Here is a 14,388-nt window from a genome sequence, read left to right as displayed (position 1 = left end):
GCCGGTACCGGGGATCGTTCCCGGGATCGTTCCCGGGATCATTGACCCGGTAAGTCACAGACGGGGCGGGCGGGGGGGATGCGGTGCCGGTAACCGAGCCCCGGAGGGGGGCGAGGGGGGGGGGGGGTGATCGGAGGGGAACACGCACAAAAAGCGGGTGCGCGTCCCGTCCGTGAACGGAGTCACCGGGATCCGTCGGGTCGCCGTTGTCCCGACGGGACGGGAACCGGGAGGGAGGGAGGGAAATTCCCACGGTTGTAGCCGCCACGGGGTGGGCTCCGGTGATCCCGGGGGGAAGGTGGGTGTTCCCCGCCTCGGGCCGGGGGGGAGCGGGATGAGCGGGCACCGATCCCGCCGGGATTTCGTTACCGTTCGTTACACCGGAGCTCCGGGAGGCGGGGGGGGGGGGGGAAACGGGCGGTAGGAAACGCGTATTCCCGAGCCGGTCTGGGGCTGGGGGGGGGGGGGGTGATGGGTACCGGTCCTTAACGTCCCTCTCCCCCCCCCCCCTCCCCGTAGCCCCCCGGGATGAAGACGGAAGAGGCTCCGTCCTGCCTGCAGCAGGCGACGCCGCTCCTGGGATTCGGTGAGTACCGGAGGGACCGGGTGGCACGTCCCGGGAAGCTCCCTCTTAGATCTGTCGCTTCCCGTTCCATCCTCACCTTTCCCCCGGGATGGGGGGGGAGGTCTCGGGTGTACCCAGAAATTCCACGGGACCACCCGGCCTTGCCTGCGGGATCCCAACCCCGCGGATCCCACCGAGCGACGGCCCCGGCTCCTCCGCGGGGTTTATTCCCGAGAAGGTGAATCCGTTTCCCACCCCCCCCGCCCCGTTTTGGATTTTTGGGGTGAGCAGGGGAGAGGGAGCACCCCCCCCCCCCCCTCATACCCCCACCCACCCCCTCACCCCTGGATTTGTGGATTCCAAAAGGGAGGCAGGAAAAGCCACGGGAACACCGGGAAACGCGTCTCGCAACTCGCGGCTCCACGGGCTGAGCTTGTTTTGTGTGTGTGTGTCCCCCAACACCGAGCACTGGAAGGGACAAGGACACCCCAAAATTCCATCTCTTCCCTCTCCCCGACCTCCTGGATCATTCCCTTTGGAATTCATCCTGATCCTTGGCTGATTTTAGGGAGCAATCCCAGGCAGGGCCCTGACGGGGAGATTTGCCGACCCCGGGTTTTCGATCCCGGTTGGGAAATCTGCCCTGGGAGGGGGAAAGAATCCACCAGGGGGGTTAATTTGGGATAATCCTGGGATGAAACACCCAGGAGCTGCTGGATCCTGTCCCCTTCCTTGTCCCCTTTATCCCGTTTTCCAAGAGCAGCAACATGGTGGGTCGGGATTTTTTCCTTCGCGTCATTTCGGGTCGGAACCGTTGGGTTTTTTGGTGGTTTCAGGGCAGCCAGAAACCACCTTTACTTTCACTTTTCTGCTTTTCCTGGCAAACGTGGGGATTCGAGGAAGGTGACAGTTTTCCCAGGATTTTCCCCAGCCCCCCCCCCTTTATCCCTGGAGCTCGGGATCACTTGTTTGTGTGTCGTGTCCCTCCCCCCCCCCCGCTGTGTCACGACGTTGTTGTGACTTGACCCTCAGTGGGACCTTCTTCTCCAGGCCCTGCATCCCAAGCCATGAGACAGGCAGGATTCTGCTCCAAATTCCTGGAATTCTGCTTCCCTGCCACCCTCCTGCCTGCTGCCCAAGAGGGAAAGAACCCCCCCACCCCTCAAGAACCCCCCCACCCCTCAAGAACCCCCCCCACCCCTCAAGAACCCCCCCCCCAAGGCCTGAAGTTCTTGTGTTTCCCCCTTTTACTGATCCCACATTCCAGGAGCTCCCTGGAAATGGAATGATGGAGATGAATTCCCAACTAGATGATTCCCTCTTTTTCCTGAAATAGGAATGAGGGATTTTTAGTCCCAGATGCCTCAAACCCACTGGAGCTTTGACTGGTCCCACTGGTGACATTCAACCCCTGGGGTGAAAACTCAGGAGAGGGAAAATGTTGGATTCCAGAAGTTTGGAAGGAAAGAAGGGAGAAGTGAAGGGTGGGTGAGGGATAAATATCCATGGAAAAAACCTCTGCACATGCCTCCAGTTTTACCTCCAACCTGGTGGTCCTGGTCCAGGTCCTCCCCTCCTCCATCTTCCAACCACCAACTGGAGTTGAGTCCAAGGAACTGGACGGGAATTTGCTGCTGGGTTGATCCTGAGGAACGTGGGTGGGGTGGAAGGGTGGATTCCCAGAGGTAGATCTGGAGGGCTGGGAAGGTCCCCGTGTCCTGGAGGGCTGAGAAGGTCCCTATGTCCTGGAGGAGCAGGTCTTTTGGTGGACATGGTGCTGGGTCAGGGCTCCTCAGCACCTTCCAGCCTTCCACAGACACCTGTGGAATGTGTCTCCTGCCTCTTCCCACCCCATCTTGTCTTGACTCTTAGTCCTGGGGCAACACTGGGATTAGAGCTGGGCTTGGGGTGTTCCTCACCCCCCCCCGTTCCTCCAAGGTGCAGCAGAAGATCTTGTTGCCCTTGGCACAGGCTTCATCCATGAGATGCCACCATCCCTCCAGGGGATGTCACCTGGATCCATGGGTTTGCAGGAGAGGCTGGAGGAGCCAGGAATGAGGAGTCTGGCAAAGCCAAGGAACTTGGCAGGGTGGAGGACGTGGTCCTGGGAGAGGGTGTCACTGCCTGGCTCAGCCCAGATCCAGAGCTCCAGATAATGTTTTTCTCCCTCCCTCCTTCACCTTGAAGTTCTCCTGATGAAGCCTTTGAAGAGCAGCCACAGATTTCCAGCTTGATAAGGCTGAGGAAGGGAAAAAAAACCCACAACCCACCTCAGTTCCCAAAGTTCTGGAGCCTTTTTTAAGCAGCTTTTAGCACCAAATCTGGGGTGAAAGTGGAGAAAGTTCAGAGCTGGTTCTGTCCTCTGACCCGGCCCAAGGTTTCCAACCAGCTCAGCACCCACCAAGACACACAAACATCTGCTCTCCCCTTCCCAAATTGTTCTCCATCCGTGTCCTGTGGGATTTCTGCCATGCCAGAGCTTGGGGTTCACCTGGATTTTGGAGTCACTGAGTGGTGGGGTGGGCAGGGAGCTCTGGAGACCATCAATCCAACCCCCTGGAGAGCAGGGTCACCTCCAGCAGATCCCACAGGAACCAGCTGGGCTGGGAATGTCTCCAGAGCAGGAGACTCCACAGCCTCTCTGGGCAGCCTGGCCCAGGGCTCTGCCACCCTCCCAGGCAACAAGTTCCTCCTCCTGGGGAGCTGGAGCTTCCCATGTTCCAGCTGCTGCCCATGGCCCCTTGTCCTGGCCCTGGACACTGCTGAGAAGAGCCTGCTCCCACCCTCCTGACCCCCCTGCAGATCTGGAGCAGCCTTGAGGAGACCCCCCCTCAGGCTCCTCCTCTCCAGCTCAGCAGCCCCAGCTCCCTCAACCTTCTCCTGCTCCCTCAACGGTCCCACCAACCCCAAGAGGGTTGTCCCAGGCAAGTGGCACCTGGTGACCTTCTCCAGGACAGAAGGACACACCTTGGGGAACACAGAGAGAGACACACAGGGTGGTGGGTTGGGAAGGGAGCTGTGGAGATCATCAATCCAACCCCCCTGGAGAGCAGGGTCACCTCCAGCAGATCCCACAGGAACCAGCTGGGCTGGGAATGTCTCCAGAGCAGGAGACTCCACAGTAGATGATCACCAGGAGATCCATGAAGCTAAAGACAGAGGACACGCTCCTGCCCCACCCACCCACCCACAAATCCATCCTCACCCTGTTCTTTTTTTCTCCAGGTCCAGATTCCAAGATGAGGGAAGTCTGTGCTGGTTGTGACACCCCCATCTCCGACCGGTTCCTCTTGAGGGTCAACGAACGTTCTTGGCACGAAGGTTGCGTGAAATGCACCGTGTGTCTCCAGCCCCTCTCTGGGACCTGCTACTGGCGCAACAGGCAGCTCTACTGCAAACATGACTATGAGAAGTGAGTTCCCACCAGGTCCTCCTGGGGTTTCGTTGTCTTTGGTTGGATGAATTTGGGTGGGTTCAAGCCTGAGGTGATGTTCTGGAAAGGCGCGTTGGGCGTCGCGGTGTTGGCGTCGCGGTGAGGAGAAGGTGAGATGTCTGTGGAGGTGGCTCAAGTTGCACCCATGGGAGGTTGGGAATCCCTGGAAAGGGTTGTCAGGCCCTGGCCCAGGCTGCCCAGGGAGAGTCCCCATCCCTGGAGGGGTTTCCAAGCCCTGGAGATGGTGCTGAGGAACATGGGTTGAGCACTGGACTTGGTAGAGTTGGTTTAAGGGTTGGCAGGAGACGGGTTATGGGTGGTGGAGTTGGGTTGGTAGTTGGTGGAGTTGGGTTGATGGTTGGTAGAGTTGGCTTAATGGTTGGTAGAGTTGGCTTAATGGTTAGTAGAGTTGGGTTAAAGGTTGGTAGAGCTGGGTTGATGGTTGGTAGAGCTGGGTTGTGGTTGGACTTGATGATCTTGGAGGTTTTCCCCAACCAGAAGAAGTCTGTGATTCTGTGGCCTGCAAAGGGCTGCTGGCCAGAGAGAGGGATGGACGTGGTTGGCTTTGGTTTCACGTGGTGGGGATGAAGAGGAAGGAGGGATGAAGAGGAAGGAGGGATGAAGAGGAAGGAGGGATGAAGCTGTTGGCTGGAGAAGGAAGGATGAGCTGTTGGCTGTTGAGGTGCTTTTCCAAGAGATGAGGAATGTCCAAGGCTGCCCAGGAGGTGGCAACACCCACCTTGTCCTTCTGGGCCATGTGGGCCACCAGATTTGATCACAGGAGCTTGGCTGGGGTGGAGCTCCTGGGGTGAAGAGCAGCTGTGACAAGGACAGGAGCAGGTCCCCGTGTGACAAAGATTTAGAAGAGGAACAGACCAGGAATGGGATGGAACAGGGATTGAAACTGAAATTGATCTAAGGCTGATCCGTGGCTCTGACAGCTCTGTTGGCCACCTCTGGCCACCTCTGGCCACTCCTGGTCACCTCCTTTCCTGCAGCATCCTTGGAACAGCAGACAAACTGGAAGAGGTCAAAGGGAGGGTGGGATCTGCTCAGGAGGTGGCTCAAGGGCAGGGGACAGCTTGAGGGGCACGAGACATGGTGGTTGTGTCCTCCAAGGCCATGCCTGGTTGTGTCCCCCAAGGCTGTGTCCTCCAAGGCTGTTGGGACCTCCTGGTGCCACTGGGAAGAGCTGGTGACCCACCAACATCCCAGGAGGCTGCCGGGAAGATGCTCCATCAATTCCCTGAAGTTTGTCAGGTCTTCTCAGGACTTCATGGTCCAAACTTATTTTCCCTTCTCAGGCCACTGAGGGAAGAGCTTGTGATGGGAACAGGAAGAAAAATCCCAGGGATGTCCCACTGCCCTGGAGGGCTGGGAGAGGCAAGGACATGGAGCCACAGCTCCATGTGGGAAGCATGGACACGTTGTAGGACCATGGTGGTACCTCCCAAAGGTCCCAGGATGTTCTGGAGCAGAGGAGATGGATCTTGGTGTGGTTTGGGCTCTGGTAGATCAGAGCCAGGCTCTGGGGAGGGTTTGCTCACTGTGGTTGGAAGTAACCAGATAAAAACCAGGCTGTGAGGAGCAACATCTCCTCCTCTGGGTAGTTAGTGGTGGCATCTCCAGGTGGGGGAGACCTGAGCCCTCAACTCTGCTTTTCAACAGTGGCTTTTTTGGGGGCAGAAAAGTGTGGTTTCCCTCTCCCCATCCTCCCTGGGAGCTGCAGATCCCAGTCCAGCCCACTCCATCCCACTTGCCAAACATCTCAGGTGGCTTCCAAACCACCCCTTAGGTTCTCCAGCTCCTGAAACCCTTCAACAAGTTGGTTCTTCGGGTCCTTTCGACGGTGTCTCCTCTGGGTATCCCTTTACCTTCCAAGATGGGAATTTCCAGGGATGAAAAGTCTTATTTCAGCTGCCTGGAAACCTTCTCTGTGTGTGTGTGTGTGTGTCCCCTCCTCCTCCTCCTCCTCCTCTTCCAGAGGCTTCATTCTTGGCCTTGACTTCCCAAACGTCATGTTTTTTTGGCCGAGGATGAATCCCAAGCTGCAAAATCCAGTCGTAGCCCTGAGCTTTTGCAACGTGGTGACCTGGAGGGGAAGACCCATCTGGCAACTCTTCCTCCTCCTGTGAAATGAGAAGAAGAAGAAGGAGGGGAGGGGGGGGGGGGGGGGGGGGGGGAAGGAGGGGAGAGAAAATCATGTTGAAAAGGAGAGATAAGGAGGCAGCTGCAGCTGGACGTGGGGGAAGGAACGGGTTGTGGAGCTGGAGATGAAATGTTAAGCCCCAAGATGGATGATGTTCTGAGGGTCCCTTCATCCTATAAAACCACCAAGAGAAGGTTTTGGTTTATTTGTGGGATTCTCCTCTTCCTTTCTTGGGGCCCTGCCAGGTCTGGGCAGTTTCTTCCAGGCACCTGCCCTGTAAATCCTTGGATGGTGGAGGAGAAAAGAGAGGAGGAGGAGGGGGTGGGTGGGAAGGGGGGGGGGGGGGGAAAAAAACCCCCCAACAAACCTGGATGATGATGATGATGATGATGGAGTGGATGGGGGGAGAAGGTCCAGGGCGCCTGGTTGGCTTTGAAGTTGGTTTGGTGGGATGACAAAGGACGTGGGGGTTGCTGAGGAGCTGTCAGGAGGGATGTGAAGCGTGGCCATGAGCTGGCAGCCCTGGCCCTGCCCCCCCCCCCTTCCTTCCCCCTCCTCCTCCTCCTCCTCTTCCTCCTCTTCCCCATGTGGAGATGATTTGTCCCTCCCTGGGCTTGAACTCCAACTTGGACTTGTAGCTTCTCCAGGGTGAGCACAGCCCTTGGTCCTGCCACCCCCAGAGGTGCCACCACCAGCTCCAGGTGGCATTTGATTTTTGGGGGGGGTGGGGGAATGGGGGGGGGGAGGTGACACAACCATTACCTACCAGTAAATGAATAGGAAGGAGGAGAACAGAAATGGGAAGGGAAAAGGAAAAGAGGTGGCAGGAGGAGCCACTTGTTTCTCCTAAGCCTGATCTGGGGCTCTCACAGCCCTGCTGGCCACCCCTGGGCCACCCCATGTCACCTTCAGACACCCTTGGGTCACCCCTGGTCACCCCTGGCCACCTCCAGCCACCCCTGGCCACCCTTGGTCATCCCTGGTCCACCCCTGGTCACCTTTAGCCACCCCTGGTCACCCCTGGGCCACCCCTGGTCACCTTTAGCCACCCCTGGCCACCTCCAGCCACCTCCAGCAACCCCATGTCACCTCCAGCCACTCCTGGTCACCTCCAGCCACCCCTGGCCACCCCTGGTCACCTTCAGCCACCCCTGCACACCCCTGGCTACCTCCAGCCACCTCCAGCCACCCCTGGTCACCCCTCATCACCTTCAGCCACCCCTGCTCACCCCTGGCCACTCCTGGTCACCTCCAGCCACCTCTAGCCCACCCCTGGTCACCCCTGGCTACCTCCAGCCACCTCCAGCCACCCCTGGTCACCTCTGGCCACCTCCAGCTACCCCTGGGCCACCCCTGGTCACCCCTTGTCACCTTCAGCCACCCCTGGTCACCCCTGGCTACCTCCAGCCACCTCCAGCCACCCTTGGCCACCTCCAGCCACCCCTGGGCCACTCCTGGCCCAAACCTGGCCATCCCTGGCCACCTCCAGCCACCCCTGGTCCACCCCTGGCCACCTCCAGCCACCCTTGGCCACTTCCAGCCACCCCTGGGCCACTCCTGGCCCAACCCTGGCTACCCATGGTCACCTCCAGCCACCCCTGGTCACCCCTGGGCCACCCCTGGTCACTTCCAGCCACCCCTGGTCACCCCTGGGCCACCCCTGGCTACGTCTGGCCACCTCTGGTCACCTTCAGCCACCCCTGGTCACCTCCAGCCACCTCTGGCCACCCTTGGCCACCTCCAGCCACCCCTGGTCCACCCCTGGCCACCTCCAGCCACCCTTGGCCACCTCCAGCCACCCCCGGGCCACTCCTGGCCCAAACCTGGCCACCTCCAGCCACCCCTGGGCCACTCCTGGCCCAACCCTAGCCACCCATGGTCACCTCCAGCCACCCCTGGTCACCCCTGGGCCACCCCTGGTCATCTCCAGCCACCTCTGGCCACCCCTGGCCATGCAGCATTTTGGGGACAGGAGATCAGCTGGAAGAGGTCAAAGGGAAGATGGGATCTCCTCAAGGGGACAGCTGGAGGGCAGGAGGTGGCTGGGAGATGCCCCCCAATACCCCCAATGCCCCCCTGGACCTTGGGTTTGCTCTGAATCTCCATGGTTGCTCCAGATGGAGGGTTGAGGAGAGGTTGGGCAGCTCATCCCGACCACCAGCTCTGCCTGCATCCCTGCTGGGAGCCTCCTGGAGATCTTCTCACCCATGTCCCACCCTCCCAGGGTGAGGGAGGGGATTGTTCCCTCTGCTCTGGTGAGACCCCACCTGGAGAACCGGGTCCAGGTCTGGAGCCCCCAACACAGGAAGGACATGGAGGTTCTAGAGAGAGTCCAGAGGAGGCCACAGAGATGATCCAAGGGCTGGAGCAGCTCTGGAGACAGGCTGGGAGAGTTGGGAATGTTCAGCCTGGAGAAGAGAAGGTTTCATGGAGACCTTGGAGAACCTTCCAGTGCCTGAAGGGGCTCCAGGAAAGCTGGGGAGGGATTTTGGCCAAGGGCAGGAGGGATGGGACCAGGGGGGATGGCTTGAAACTGGCAGAGGGAGCTGGAGGTTGGACACGAGGAGGAAATTCTTGGCTGGGAGGGTGGAGAGAGCCTGGGCCAGGGAAGTTGTGGCTGCCCCATCCCTGGAAGTGTCCAAGGGCAGGTTGGATGGGGCTTGGAGCCACCTGGGCTGCTGGGAGGTGGCCCTGCCCATGGTGGGGTTGGATCTAGATGCTCTTTAAGGTCCCTCCAACCCACCTCATGGTGTCCAAGATGTGGGCTCTGGTGATGGTTGGGATGTGGAGGGTGGTCAGAGAGGACCTTGTCCACCCAAGGAGAAGCTCCATGGAGTGAAGCAATGACCTTCCCTGCCCAAATATCAGGGCTTGACCCCGACTCAAGCTCCTTGGCAGCTCTTCTGGGTGAGCTGGTTGATGTTTAACCCACGGGGGAGGATCCTCCTCCCACCAAAGTTCTCCTAGGGAGGAGAAACTGAGACAGGGATTGGACAAGAAGGTTCCCAGGAACTGGGAACAACCCCCAAGTACATTCCAGGAGCAGGAGTCAGGGGTTCAAATTGGTGTTGAAACCAGAGGGATTTGGGATTTTTTTATCTATATTTTTTTTTAACTTCTGGTGGAATTTTCATCCTTTTTTTTTTTAGCTTTAACTCTAAAAAAAGTTTGGGCTTTGTTGTTGGTTTTTTTTTCTTTCGGGCTTTTAAGTCTCAAAACGTTGGGGTTTAACCAAATTAACCCCCCTTTTCCCACAAACCTCTTTTCTTTCCCCCCCAAACCTCCTTCCTTTCCCCCAAAACCTCCTTCCTTCCCCCCCAAACCTCCTTCCTTCCCCCAAACCTCCTTCCTTTTCCCCCCAAACCTTCTTCCTTCCCCCAAACCTCCTTCCTTCCCCCCCAAACACCTCCTTCATTTTCCCCAAAATGCCTCCTTTTCCCAAAAAACCTCCTTCCTTCCCCCCAAACACTCCTTCCTTCCCCCCAAACCTCCTTCTTTCCCCAAAAACCTCTTTCCTTTTCCCCAAAAACCCTCCTTTTCCCCAAAAACCTCCTTCCTTCCCCTTAATCCTCCTTCCTTTTCCCCCCAATCTTCCTTTCTCTCCCAAACCTCCTCCTTTTCCCCCAAAAATCTCCTTCCTTCCCCCGAAAACCTCCTTCCTTTCCCCCAAAAAATCTCCTTCCTTCCCCCCAAAATCCTCCTTCCTTTCCCCCCCAAACCTTCTTCCTTCTCCCAAACCTCCTTTTCCCCCCAAACTTTTTTCCTTCCCCCCCAAAACTCCTTCTTTCCCCCCCAAAACCTCCTTCCTTTTCCCCAAAACCCCTCCTTCCTTCCCCCCAATTCTCCTTCCTTTTCCCCCCAATCTTCCTTTCTCCCCCAAACCTCCTCCTTTTCCCCCAAAAACCTCCTTCCTTCCCCAAAAAACCTCCTTTTCCCCAAAACCCATCCTTCCCCCCAAAAAAACTCCTTCCTTCCCCCCAAACCTCCTTCTTTTCCCCAAAAAACCTCCTTCCTTCCCCCCAATCCTCCTTCCTTTCCCCCCAATCTTCCTTTCTCCCCCAAGCCTCCTCCTTTCCCCCCCAAAATCTCCTTCCTTCCCCAAAAAACCTCCTTCCTTTTCCCCCCAAACTTCTTTCCTTCCCCCCAAAACCTCCTTCCTTTTCCCCCAAAAACCCTCCTTCTTTTCCCCAAAAAACCTCCTTCCTTCCCCCCAAACCTCCTTCCTTTCCCCCCCAAACCTTCTTCCTTCCCCCAAAATCTCCTTTTCCCCAAAAAATTTTCTTCCTTCCCCCCCAAACTTTCTTCCTTTTCCCCAAAAAACTCCTTCCTTCCCCCCAAACCTCCTTCTTTTCCCCAAAAACCCTCCTTTTCCCCCCCAAACCTCCTTCATTCCCCCTAAACCTCCTTCCTTTTCCCCCCAATCTTCCTTTCTCCCCCAAACCTTCTTCCTTTTCCCCCCAAACCTCCTTTCTTTCCCCCCCAAACCTCCTTTCTTTCCCCCCCAAACCTCCTTCCTTCCCCCCCAAACCTCCTTCCTTCCCCCCCAAACCTTCTTCCTTCCCCCCAAATCTCCTTTTCCCCCAAACTTTCTTCCTTTCCCCCCCAAAAAAACTCCTTCCTTCCCCCCAAACCTCCTTCTTTTCCTGCAAAAACCTCCTTCCTTTTCCCCAAAAACCCTCCTTTTCCCCCCAAAACCTCCTTCATTCCCCCTAAACCTCCTTCCTTTCCCCCCCAATCTTCCTTTCTCCCCCAAACCTCCTTTCTTTCCCCCCCAAACCTCCTTTCTTTCCCCCCCAAACCTCCTTTCTTTCCCCCCCAAACCTCCTTCCTTCCCCCAAACCTCCTTCCTTCCCCCCCAAACCTTCTTTCTTTCCCCCCAAGCCTTCTTCCTTCCCCCCAAATCTCCTTTTCCCCCAAACTTTTCTTCCTTTCCCCCCAAAAAACTCCTTCCTTCCCCCCAATTCTCCTTCCTTTTCCCCCCAATCTTCCTTTCTCCCCCAAACCTCCTCCTTTTCCCCCCAAAACCTCCTTCATTCCCCCTAAACCTCCTTCCTTTTCCCCCCAATCTTCCTTTCTCCCCCAAACCTCCTTCCTTTTCCCCCCAATCTTCCTTTCTCCCCCAAACCTCCTCCTTCTTCCCCCCAAATCTCCTTCCTTTCCCCCCAAACCTCCTTCCTTCCCCCCAACCCCCCCCTCCTTGAGTTGCTGCTCCAGCCCCATCTCCCCCTCCCCTGCCATCCCACCCTCGGATGATTAACGACCTTAATTACCCAGCTCCATTTCTCCCCCAGTTCTCCCCGTTCCCCTCGCACTGGTTTGTTCCCAGGGCCCAGGAAATTGAGCACTAAACTCTCTAATTACTGGGAAATTAAAGAAATATGCAAATGTGCCTGGAGCACCATTAAGAAACCAGTAACCACGTGCAAGCAGCTCCCTGGAGCTCCTGGATTGTTCTTCTCAACCACGGGGGGAGGAGGTAGAACCTGTTTTTTTCTTCCAAGGGATGGTGGGAGTTGAATTAAATGTCCTTTCCTTGGGTAGATGTTCATGGTCTTCAAGGGCAACGGGGCAGAAGTTGGAAGGTGAGAAGTTCCAGCTGGATGTGAGGAGGAACTTGGTGCCTGGGAAGGTGGTAGAGACCTGGGTTGTTGTGATGTGTTGAGGGGAAGGAAGGAGGTTGGGGGGACAGGGGGAGGTTGGGGGGACAGGAGGAGGTTGGGGGGACAGGAGGAGGTTGGGGGGACAGGAGGAGGTTGAGGGTTGAGGGGAGGAGGTTGAGGGGAGGAGAGGAGGTTGAGGGGACAGGAGGAGATTGAGTGTTGAGGGGACAGGAGGAGGTTGGGGGGAGAGGAGGAGGTTGAAGGGGAGAGGAGGAGGTTGAAGGGGAGAGGAGGAGGTTGGGAGGACAGGAGGAGGTTGAGGGGACAGGAGGAGGTTGAGGGGACAGGAGGAGGTTGGAGGGGAGAGGAGGAGGTTGAGGGGACAGGAGGAGGTTGAGGGGAGAAGAGGAGGGTGAGGGTGAGGGGGCAGGAGGAGGTTGAGGGGACAGGAGGAGGTTGGGGGGACAGGAGGAGGTTGAGGGTTGAGGGGAGGAGGTTGAGGGGACAGGAGGAGATTGAGTGTTGAGGGGACAGGAGGAGGTTGGGGGGACAGGAGGAGGTTGAGGGGACAGGAGGAGGTTGAGGGGAGGAGAGGAGGTTGAGGGGAGGAGAGGAGGTTGAGGGGACAGGAGGAGATTGAGTGTTGAGGGGACAGGAGGAGGTTGGGGGGACAGGAGGAGGTTGAGGGGGGACAGGAGGAGGTTGAGGGGGGACAGGAGGAGGTTGAGGGGAGAAGAGGAGGTTGAGGGGACAGAAGGAGGTTGAGTGTTGAGGGGAGATGAGGAGGTTGAGGGTTGAGGGGACAGGAGGAGGTTGGGGGGACAGGAGGAGGTCGAGGGTTGAGGGGAGGAGGTTGAGGGGAGGAGAGGAGGTTGAGGGGACAGAAGGAGGTTGAGTGTTGAGGGGACAGGAGGAGATTGAGTGTTGAGGGGACAGGAGGAGGTTGGGGGGACAGGAGGAGGTTGAGGGTTGAGGGGAGGAGGTTGAGGGGACAGGAGGAGATTGAGTGTTGAGGGGACAGGAGGAGGTTGGGGGGACAGGAGGAGGTTGAGGGGACAGGAGGAGGTTGGGGGGACAGGAGGAGCTTGAGGGGAGAAGAGGAGGTTGAGGGGACAGAAGGAGGTTGAGTGTTGAGGGGACAGGAGGAGATTGAGTGTTGAGGGGACAGGAGGAGGTTGGGGGGACAGGAGGAGGTTGAGGGGACAGAAGAAGGTTGAGGGAGCTGGGGCTGTTGAGCTGGAGAGGAGGAGCCTGAGGGGGGGTCTCCTCAAGGCTGCTCCAGATCTCCAGGGGGGTCAGGAGGGTGGGACAAGACCCTGGGCCAGGGAAGCTGTGGCTGCCCCATCCCTGGAAGTGTCCCAGGGCAGGTTGGATGGGGCTTGGAGCCACCTGGGCTGCTGGGAGGTGGCCCTGCCCATGGTGGGGTTGGATCTAGATGATCTTCAGGATCCCTGGTGAGCAGGCCAGGAGCAGGGTTGGAGCTCTCTCTTCCAATCCTGTCCTCATCCCAGCATCTCCACGTCCTTCTCCATGCCTGGAGCACCTCTCCAACCTTTCTTCTCAAGTCTTCTTCCACTTGCCAGGTCTTGTCCCTTGCAGGAAGCTGGGAGGGGGTGGTGGTCTGGTTGCCACCTGCAGCTCCTTTGCCACCACGTTGCTCCACTGGCTTTCCCAGTGCTTGGAACCCACCAGGAAAAACCCTGAGATGCAGGTGGGTGGGTTTGAAGGCACCAAAGGGGTTGGAGGTTGCACCAAACTCCTCCTTCTGGAGGCAACATCACTCCAGACCCGGGGACCACCAGAGTGAAGGAGAAGGTCCCAGATCCAAACATTCCAGCGGTGCCAGGAGCTGGGAGCAGCAGGACCTGTTCCCACCCTGCCCTGATCCTCAAAAACAAGCAGAATTCTCCCATTTGGGGCAATTTCTGGAGCAAGGAGACCTTGTTCTTCTCTTGGGAGATTCATCTCACCCAAGAGGTGGAGATTTCTGAAGATCCCAGGGATTGAGGAAGCCCAGAAGTCCCTGGATCCTCATATTCCCTGTTTTTCACCCCTGAGCTTCTTTGAACCCTCCAAGGTGACTCTTTGGGATCTCTCACCCAGCTTCTTCCACCTCTGGTTCCTTCTTGGAGAAGAAAGCCTTGGAACCAGCCACGGAGGTGGCATCTGGAGCCTTGCCAGTGTCACACAATCCCCTGGAAAACCAGGAGTTTTCCCAACCTGTCCCCTCTTTTCACCCCTGCTCACCCCATTTCCTACAACCAAGGGAATGAAGCAGGATGAGGACCAGGAACGGGCTGGTTCAAAGTCCTTGACAGTCCACAAAACCCACCCAAGAAGAGGTTAAACTGCTCCTTTCCTCTTCCCAAAGTATCTTCCCACCTTCTCCTTCCCAACCCTCCTTCTCTTTCATGCTCAGGGATCATCTCCAGATCTTCTTCCAGCCCTGTTGCTACCCCAGGAACAACCTGATTCCTTCTTTCCTCCTGTACAAATTGAATGATCAACCAGATCCATCATCTGCTTCATGCAATTAGCTGGAGACCTGGTTAATTAGACTTGATCCTAACGAGCCTGGTGGCAGCTTCACACTTTTTTTTTTTCCACTCAAAAGGGGTTTTTTTTGGTTTGGTTTTTGGGG

At 57.4% G+C, this 14,388-nt stretch overlaps 1 protein-coding gene across 1 annotated transcript in view; it reads left to right on the top strand.

Moving 5' to 3' along the window:
- The first annotated feature begins 528 nt into the window (after window positions 1-528).
- LOC127395133 (LIM homeobox transcription factor 1-alpha-like) overlaps window positions 529-14,388 on the top strand; it is a 30,125-nt gene continuing 16,265 nt past the window's right edge. Inside the window, exons 1-2 of the mRNA XM_051641605.1 lie at window positions 529-586; window positions 3,791-3,977. Coding sequence (XP_051497565.1) covers window positions 529-586; window positions 3,791-3,977 — 245 coding nt within the window. The remainder of the gene's footprint in view (window positions 587-3,790; window positions 3,978-14,388) is intronic.

Source organism: Apus apus, chromosome 29, assembly GCF_020740795.1.
Source record: "Apus apus isolate bApuApu2 chromosome 29, bApuApu2.pri.cur, whole genome shotgun sequence".
Classification (NCBI taxonomy): domain Eukaryota; kingdom Metazoa; phylum Chordata; class Aves; order Apodiformes; family Apodidae; genus Apus; species Apus apus.
The sequence above is the reverse complement of the archived record's forward strand: the minus strand, read 5'-3'. Positions and strand labels throughout refer to the sequence as shown.